Below are 9,701 nucleotides of genomic sequence, written 5' to 3'. Positions count from 1 at the left end.
TTAATTATTTGACGATAAAGAGTAAGCACAAAGACTTTCTAATTGATATTTATAAACCTATCCAAATTCAAACCACTATTTGTTCATCTTTAAAAGTTCATCAATAAAAAGGACAGAAAGGCTCAAACCACTAAACTTTAGAATTTAGCTCTAATGAGTGTCATTTTTTAAAAAGTGTTCTTTTTTTAAAATGCAAGCACCCACATTTTCAGAATAACACTTTTATAGTAATCTGGCTATTCATTCATTCATTTATTCACTGATTTACTCACTCATTACCTTTTACTGAGTCACTACTATGTAACAAGGTCTGCAATACTGAGTGTCATAAACAAAATTTACTTGATCTTTGCCCGTAATTAATAACCTTTATGAAAACTGTTTTTTTCTGGTTATTTGCCCATTTTAATGACAAATAAATTATACCTGTATGAAAACTGAGATTTTGTTTTTATAAACAGCAAGAAACAACTTTTGATATCTAATATTCCTCACTCTTCTTAAGATTACAAAAATAAACACCCTAAATAGCATGATGACTACACTTCTACACAACTCTTCACACACAGACACACACATGCATATGTGCAACCAAGCTATAAAGCTGGTGCTTGTTTTTCCAAATCCCTCTAAAGAAAACTGACTAGGTAATTATATGAACATTCTTGGTGAATTTATGGAGACCATCCCCACACAGAAAGAGAATGTTCCAAGCTTCTGAAACATGCTAACAAAAAGTTAACAAGCATTTAACTAGAGCCATGGAAGATCTCCTTACCCTCTTCCAACTTCCTTTGGAGGTGTTACATCTATCAGCTCTGTCTAGAACATGTTAGTCTAGTGCAAGCTTTCCCAGTTCTTAAAAAAGAAATGTCTTTCTCTTAGATGAGGTATGACATTGGAAAATAGTCTGACTAAAAGTACAGTCATTTATACTAAAAGTATCAATATCCTTAAGAAATCTCTAGGGTAAAATTTTAAGAGCTATGTCCTAGATACTAAGTGTTGAAGGGTAAAGGGTTATGTAATAGCTGTACTACTTCATTATAAATATTTTTCAGTGTAGAAATAGTTTTTAAACTCCTCTAATAAATGGGAAAGATGGAGAAGCAGTTTAGTGAGTTGTAATAAAAAGACACTTGTTAGATGATTAAAACAACTGGTATAATTTTTTACCTTTTACTGGTATTCAGTATCATATATGCACAACATTATTTTAAATGCAAAGAAATGTACCTACCCTAATAAGCCCTTTTGCAAAGAGTATCTCAACTAACTCTTTTTCTTTAAAATACATGGCGCTGTGATGATATCCAATCCCCCTTTGTGCTAAAGTTGTCAGTTCTTGGCCTCTCCTCGTTAATTTCACTCGTTTTAACGCTGTATTCAAAGTCTAAAACAAGAAAGGAGTGTGAAACAATTGATCATGTATTTTACTTAAGTTCAACCAGAATCAAGACATTTTCATGAATAAATCTCTGACACCTTGCACACAGTGAGGCTGCCCTTTGACCCTGAATCTACATGTTTCACAGCTACAGAAACAATCTGCCCATTTTTGCGAACAGACTCCCTCAGAGAAGAGACACGCAAAGAGAGAGAGAGACTTCTCCAAGAAGGCAGAGCACGTTCTCTACTCCAGATGATCCGAGAATTCTTGCTTCTCACTGTGAACCACTCACAAGTCATATCCAAACCCCTTAAAATGTCCATACTCAGTCTCACTTCTAAGAATTTATTCTCAGGAGGAAATCAAGCAGCTGGCAAAGATGTCAAAGGTAAAATCGTATTACAAGAACAAGAAAAAAACAATAAGATAGCCTATGCAGCCTGGAGTAAGACAACTGGTTACATAAGTCAGTCACCCACAGAAACATACAGTATGCAGCTAGTCAGATAATAATGTAGCTCTATTGTTGCTGGCAAGAAATAAATAGGTAAGGGGGGAAAGAAGATTGCAGACTAATTTGTATATAATATGGCCTTATTTTATTAACAAATAAATACACAGAATGTCTATGTGAGTGTGGACATGTTTATAACTACAGGCCATAGGAAAAAAAGATCTGAGAGAACAGCGAGTCTCTCTGAGCTGTGACATTACGCTTATTTTTATTTTTATTTTCTATTTTCAAGTATTTAGGCAATGAACATAAATTGCTTGCATAATAAATAATGTTTAAATGCCATACCATCCTTGGCTATTTCAATATCTGTTTAATGAGAGATTTTGAATGTGATATAGAAAGTCTCTGAAATGGAAACTTTCAGTTGACATTATTTAAAATATGATGTGTCACCCATACTCAAATGTGACCAGCATTAAAATACATCATATTGAATTGAGTTCTACAATCAAGCTATAAACTAATGCAGGATAACAGAGTGAAATAAAATAAGAGGATGATATTCATACTGAGCAAGGAAGAGTCACCTAGAGAACTTTAGCGCATTAAATTGGGATAATCATTGCAATGCAAAAAACATACAGAGATAATCCTATTTCAAAGGTATTGCACAAGTCATTTCCGTGTTCAAATGATCACTATGATAAAGCATCACAACTGTAAAGTATCCTGTTAATAATTGTCTGACGTACCAAGCCATTCTCCTCGGTGATCTCACTGTGCAGGGCACTGACATCAGCATACGTGCAGCCCTCAGAGATTTTCACAGTCTTCAGCTTCATCAGGAAGTTAATATATTCAGGCCTATCCATTAGCATTCTTTCCAGTTTTCCAGGCTTCTTCTGTTTTTTTTTAATGCTATTATTTTCAAAAGAAAACTTTTAGGTAATGAAAACTCATATTCTGTTACCACAAGAAGCCTAAGGCCCCCAGGCTTCCCTTCATCATCCAATGTTGACAATAGTTTCATCAATCCTAACTTGGTCTCCCCTTCCTCACAGGCACTTCCACTATTTCATCTAGACGTCATGGTTCTTCACCAGCAAAATCCCCTGTATTTTCTTCCTTTTCTCTGCATGATTTCTCCTCCTTCATGCTGTAACAGATATCCGGTTCTTCTCAGGGCAACTTCTGTTCCTGAATCTCTCTGGAGCAGTGGCCAGAGCACAGTGGAAAAGCAAAGGAGGTGGGTGTGTGGCACAGTCTAGAAGGTCTTATAAAAAGGGTCCCAGGCAGAAAAGGGTACTTTAAATATCCATGCTGAGAGCGGAGGCCCTTCATGACTGGGTCCAAGAGAGAAACTGATTATAGCAACCAATATTCTTTATTTTCATGGCCCATATAGTTCATTACACATTCAACTTGAAATGTAGTTCCTAGTCCTGAAAAAAGACTGACTAAAGAGAATCAGTTGCCAAGACAACCTGGAGCTCCAACTTCTCTCTCCCAGATCCTTTTCCTTTCTCCTATGTCCAAAAACTATGCACAACAAGCAGAAAGAAGATAAAAGCAGGAGTGGAACCAACAGAAATTTTGCCCTAGTCTTTATGAAATGTTTGAATTAGAAGGGCTATGGAAGTTATTTCAATGTTGTTACAGACTGAATGTTTGTGTCCCCCTCAAAACAAATTCATATGTTGAAAACCTAATCTCCATGTGTGATATCAGAAGGTGGGGTCTTTGGGAGGTGATTAAGTCAAGAAGACAGTTTTTTATGAATGGGATTAGCAACTTTATAAAAGAGGCTCCAGAGAGATCCCTCACTCTTTCACCCTATAAGGACACAGAAAGGACAGCTCTCTATGAATCAGAAAGCAGGGCCTCACCAGACAGCAGCTCTGCTGACACCTTGATCTTGGACTTACTAGCCTCCAGAACTGTGAGAAATACATTTCTGTTTATAAGCCATGTAGTCTATGGTAATTTGTTATGGACTAAGACATTGTGGAGGGGAGGTTTCATTATTCTCTCAAAAGTATTTATGAAGCACTATTACTATGTGCCAGGCAATATGCTAGTATGGGGGGACTCCAAGAAGAATATGCACAATTCTCGTAAGGGAACTCCCAATCTAAAGAAAATGAAGATATGAAGACAACTGCAATGTGGTGTTATCACTGATCCAAATGCTTCAGTGATTCAAAGTGGAATGAGAACAAAAGACAAAGGGTAATAAATCTATCTGAGAGAATCATTATAAACTTCAGAGAGAAGACAGATTTAAAATGAAAGATGTGGGGGAAATGAACAGATGTATGAGCTAACAGAAAGAAAGGCCCACCAGGTAGATGCAGTGCCTAGTACATAGACTCGGGTGGTGGAAAGTGATTCATGTGAGGAGAACTCTGGTGAGATAGAGACTTACCAGAGAGAAGTGGCAGGAAATGATGACAACACCACAGAGGTAGGCAGGGAACAAATCATGGTGACCCTTGAATGCCATGCTAAAGTGCCTACCTGAAGTCCCACCTTCAAGCTGGGGCTTGAAATCTGGGGGCTGGGTTGCTGGTCCTGTAGACTGGAAGCGGGAACTTATGGTGCTTTTTCCAGGCCTGCCCATGACCTCCCACGGACCCATCAGCACATGCTTCCTCCCCTCTGAAGCCCATAAAAACCTCAGACTCAGCCAGACTTGACTCAACAGATGACTAGCTACAGAGAGGAGTTACCTACTCCAGTGTCTCCTCTCTGCTAAGAGCTGAGCAGATGTCAGGATCACCAGCTGTGGAGAGGAGCTACCCACTCCAGGACCTCTTCTTAGCTAAGAACTGAGGACTTGACAGGATGACCAGCTGCAAAAAAGGAGCAACCCACTCCAGGGTCTCCTCTCCACTGAGAGCTGAGTACTTGACAGGATTACCTGCCTGCAGAGAGGAGTAACCCACTCCAGGGTCTCCTCTCTGCTAAGAGCTCAATACTCATCGGGACACCCCACTTCCAGAGAGAAGCTATCCACTGCAGTTCTCCTCTAAGCTGTTCCATTGGTCAATAATGCTCTTCTTCACCTTGCTCACCCTCCACTTGTCTGTGTACCTCATTCTTCCTGGATGCAGGACTAGAACTTGGGACCCACCAAATGGCAAGGCTAAAAGAGCTGTAACACGAACAGGGCTAAAACACTTGCCACATTGCCCTTGCTTGCCACATTATGCGTGACAAGAAGGAAAGAAGAGAGAAGGAGAAAAGAGCTGCAGCCTTTAGAGGAGCCCAGACCTAGCAGCTCCCCAAGCCAGGGCTGTGATACCCTCTTTGGGGCCCTGTAGTTCCTGGCATCTCTGGGCACCACCATGTTCCCCAGTACCAGCCATGGAAGCTGCTTGCAGTACTCCTGGTCCAGCTGCAGCCATACAGGAAGCTGGTGCCTATGCCAGTATCTGGAGCTGCCAGCCTCTCTACAGCTGGCATGCCTGGCTGGGTGCAGGAAAGGTGCCACTGGCCACAGAGGTCTCTAGCCAGAAAAGCAACACCCCAAGAATCCCATAACAGAACAATCAGACCAGCAACTGTATGTCAATAACATTAGGAGAGGTAAACCTGGAACAAGAAATTACACATGAGAAAGACTCTAGACAATCCCAAATAACAAATGGCAAGGACCTGAACCAACTCAGAGCCAGTAAGTGAGGATCGAGAGGATGGCAAGGACAGAAGAAACATTTTGACCATAGAACTGTCAGAATTAATCAGACCTTGGGGAAAAAAGGGAAAAAAATCACAGCAGTGAAGTTCCACCCCTACCATTCATTTGGTATGGCAATTCATTCTATAGTCCATTCTTTGGTTTTTATGCTTTATTTTAAGTTCAGGGGTACATGTGCAGATTCGTTATACAGGTAAACTTGTATCATGGGAGTTTGTTGTACAGATTATTTCATAACCTGGATATTAAGCCTAGTTCTCATTCGTTATTTCCCTCGATCCTCTCTCTCCCTCTTCCTCCCACCCTCCACCTTCTCATAGGTCCCAGTGTGTGCTGTTCCCTTCTATGTGTCCATGTGTTCTCATCATTTATTTCCTACTTAAAAGTGAGAAATGTAGTATTTGGTTTTCGGTCCCTGTGTTAGTTTGCTAAGAATAATGGCCTCCAGCTTTATCAATGTCCCTACAAAGGACATGATCTCATTCTTTTTCATGGCTGCATAGTATTTCACAGTGTACATGCACCACAATTTCCTTATCCAGTCTATCATTGATGGGCATCTAGATTGATTCCATATCTTTTCTATTGTGAATAGTGCTGCAGTGAACATATGCATGCACGTATCTTTATGATGGAATGACTTCTATTCCTTTGGGTATATGCCCAGTAGTGGGATGGCTGTGTTGAATGGTATTTCTGTCTTTTGGTCTTTGAGGAATCACCACGCTGTCTTTCACAATGGTTGAACTAATTTACACTCCCACCAATAGTGAATAAGTGCTCTACAGACCAGCAAACCTCCAGGTTGTGTCCTGGGAACAGGAATGCAGGTTATGGCTAAGAAGGCTGAGGGTCTCCTAGGAGGCCCAGTTGATTCTTAGGCTTACAGGTTGTGGTCTCACCTCTCCTGACCTAAATGAACTCTATCTACATGTATAAAAGGGATTCCCTTCCTCCCATCCTTCCACCCAAATTTACTCTATTTGCAAAAACTGTGAAACAATAACAAGGGCCCCTTTGTGTCTCAGGTCTCTAAACATTTCTGACAGTGACTTATGAATATTTTAAGTCTTCAGGGGCCAACTTGTTTAAGTAAACATTAATACTTACGTCTTTTTTTCTACCTTCACAATTCCTTCAACTTTTTTAAGTTCTTCATTTATATCAAGAATATAATGATGACATTCAGTGTGGGGATGGCTTTTTGTCCCTATCTTCTCCAGAAAAGCGCAGATACTTCCAGCTCTTTTTTCCACATCACCATTCTTAAACCTTATTAACAAATGAAAATAGTGCTTTGAAAAGACTATATTCATATTGTAAACCAAAAATAAAATTATAAGGCCCCTCAATCATCTGAATAGACTTCACCCTAGGCCAGGGCACTCTAAAATGTAAACTGAAAGAGTGGTTTAAGCCACAATGGGAAGTGGGGGTCACACATGCCTCACTGTACCCTCCAGCATCCACACCAACACAGACCCAGGTCTGATAAGAAACATCTACAATCTATTTTCTCTGAAGCCTGCTACCTGAAGGCTTTGTGCGCATGCTAAAACTTTGGTCTCCACAACCTTTTATTATTATTATTATTATTATTATTATACTTTAAGATCTTGGGTACATGTGCTGAATGTGTACATTTGTTACACAGGTAGGTATACATGTGCCATGGTGGTTTGTTGCATCCATCACTCCATCATCTACATTTGATATGTTTCCTAATGCTACTCCTCCCCTATCCCCCCAGCCCCTGCTATTCCTTCCCTAACCACCCAACCCCCGACAGGCCCCAGTTCCACAACCTCTTATAACCCAGTCATTCCTTTCTGTTGATAACCATTTCAACCAATTCCCAATCAGAAAATTTTTAAATCTACCTATAATCTGGAAGCCTCCCTCCCCAACTTTGAGTTGTTCTGCCTTTCTGGATCAAACCCATGTGTATGTTAAATATATTTAATTGATGTCTTATATCTCCCTAAAATTATGAAACCAAGCTGTACCCCAACCACCTTGGGCGCACGTTCTTAAGACCTCCTGAGGGCTGTGTCACAGGCCATGGTCACTCATATTTGGCTCAGAATAAATCTCTTCAAATATTTTGGGGAGTTTGACAATACCATATGTCCATCTACTGCTATCACCTTGACATATAATTTGCTAGAAAAAAATGTTTTGGCTCAATGTATGGAACATCCAGTAATATATTATACTCATTATAGGCTGAGTTCTCCATAGAGTTTTTCAAATATTACTTGTGAGGCCACGGATTTACTAGCATGTTTAGAAAACAGACTTCGAAAAGGAATCTTATGTAGCTGATGAGCATTAAATTATTACACTGAAGAAACAAAGACTAGGAAAGTCTACTACACATGGTACGAAAAAAAACCAAAAATAATAATAGCAAAAAATTACCAAGTTCCAGGCAGTCTTCTATGTGGTTTAAATATATTAACTAATTTAATCTCTACCATGACGCTATGAGAAAGGTAATATTATCTCTGTTTTGCAGATGAGGAAGTAAATTCCAAAGGAAATTTTGAAATGCCTTCAAGGTCACATAGCCTACTGGTCAGGTTGTGATTAGAACACAGGCAACTCAGCTTCAACTTCAGAGGCTGGTTTTTTTCCTTTTTTTTTTTTTTTTTTTTTTTTTTTTTTTGTTTTTTTCTTTTTTTTTTTTTTTTTTTTTTTTGAGACAGGCTGACAGGCTCTTGCTCTGCCACCCAGACTGGAGTGCAGTGGTGCAATTGTGGCTTATTGCAGCAGAGGCTCTATTTTTTACTGCACTTTTAATTTTGCCTCCCTGTTCATAGTAACACAAGTTAATATGCAATACCCATATATTACTGGTTGCAAACAGTGTCTTAAATGATAGCATTAAATGACTCTTTTTACTGCTTTAAAGTAAACAAACTAGGTTACCTAGAATTAATTTTCCTTCTTCAGTCCCTCTGATCACCTGACAAGAGTCCAGTGTAAAAAAAAAAAAAAAAAAAAAAAGTCTAGTGATTGGCCTCAATCAGTCATGTTTTCTACTGATGAATTAAGTGTTTTATATAAATTACTTTGTTTAATCCACAACACAACCCAATGAATTAGTTATTATCTCCATTTTTCAAATGAGGCTGCAAGAGGGTAAACAGATATTCAGAAGTCACATAACGAGAGGAGGGCAGAGCTGGAATTTAAGCTAAGATCTGACCCAAAGTGTGTGCTCCTGACTCCGCCTCTACATGAGCACCAGACATAAAACATGCGCCTTGTCAGCACCATGCACGTTTTCTGGAGTCCAGATTAAGGAAGGGAAGTTTTAGCTTGAGCCTAAACCAACTGTCATAGAGTTCTCAATGTTCCGGTGGTACAAAGCAGCGGACTCAGCCTAGGATCTCTGTGGCATATGTTAAAGACAACTGGAGACTCCATTCAAGCAGCAAAGATCTCAATCCCAAACATTTAAAATATCTATTCACAAACCTGCACGTTCTGCACAGGTACCCCAGAACTTAAAGTATAATAAAAAAAAATAATATTTTTAAAATGTAGATGTATACAAGTGTACAAATAATGAATCCCATTTCCATTTAGATTCCTATCACAAAGTCATTCTTTCAGCCATGCCTCAGTGCTATATAGGAGTACATTTGTTTCTAACTAAAATTCAGAGCCACGCTACAAGAGTAATCTATATAGATATTGTAACATGTTGGTAGAATACTTCATTTGTTTACCTTGGTCCAAGCACAAAAGAAGAAGAAATTTTCTTGTAATTCCCCACATTTGTGACTTCAGTCATCTGCTCTTTAATTTCTCTCATCATCATGTTTTAGTTACTCACCACCAGCACGAACTTTGGATGCATAACAATACACGTGGCTTAGTGCTACCATTAAACATATCCACACGCCTATGTGTTTGTGTATTTGTCTTTGTAAATGATTTCACATTACCATTGGACCAAGGTGCTGGAAATTTATTTTTATACAAAACTTCTGTAGTTATAATAATTTAAAATTCTCTTGGCTAAATAAGTTTTTTGGTTCTGATTACGAGAATGGGTCCAGGGTACAAAGTGTTACCCACTTAATGTGCTCCAGTTAAGTTCTCCTAATCAGAGAGAGTTGCTAAATACTACTCAAGGTCTTTTT

The 9,701-nt window shown here is 39.0% G+C and overlaps 1 protein-coding gene across 3 annotated transcripts in view; it reads right to left on the bottom strand.

Annotated features, from left to right (window-relative positions):
* Positions 1 to 9,701, bottom strand: part of LOC108288585 (probable ATP-dependent RNA helicase DDX60) — a 271,788-nt gene that overhangs the window by 173,648 nt on the left and 88,439 nt on the right. For all 3 annotated transcript variants that reach the window (XM_017507564.2, XM_017507562.2, XM_017507565.2), the window contains 3 exons: positions 6,658 to 6,819; positions 2,600 to 2,765; positions 1,241 to 1,393 (listed from right to left, as the gene is read on the bottom strand). In XM_017507564.2, coding sequence (XP_017363053.1) covers positions 1,241 to 1,393; positions 2,600 to 2,765; positions 6,658 to 6,819 — 481 coding nt within the window. The remainder of the gene's footprint in view (positions 1 to 1,240; positions 1,394 to 2,599; positions 2,766 to 6,657; positions 6,820 to 9,701) is intronic.

Source organism: Cebus imitator, unplaced genomic scaffold, assembly GCF_001604975.1.
Source record: "Cebus imitator isolate Cc_AM_T3 unplaced genomic scaffold, Cebus_imitator-1.0 Scaffold378, whole genome shotgun sequence".
Classification (NCBI taxonomy): Eukaryota; Metazoa; Chordata; class Mammalia; order Primates; family Cebidae; genus Cebus; species Cebus imitator.
The sequence above is the reverse complement of the archived record's forward strand: the minus strand, read 5'-3'. Positions and strand labels throughout refer to the sequence as shown.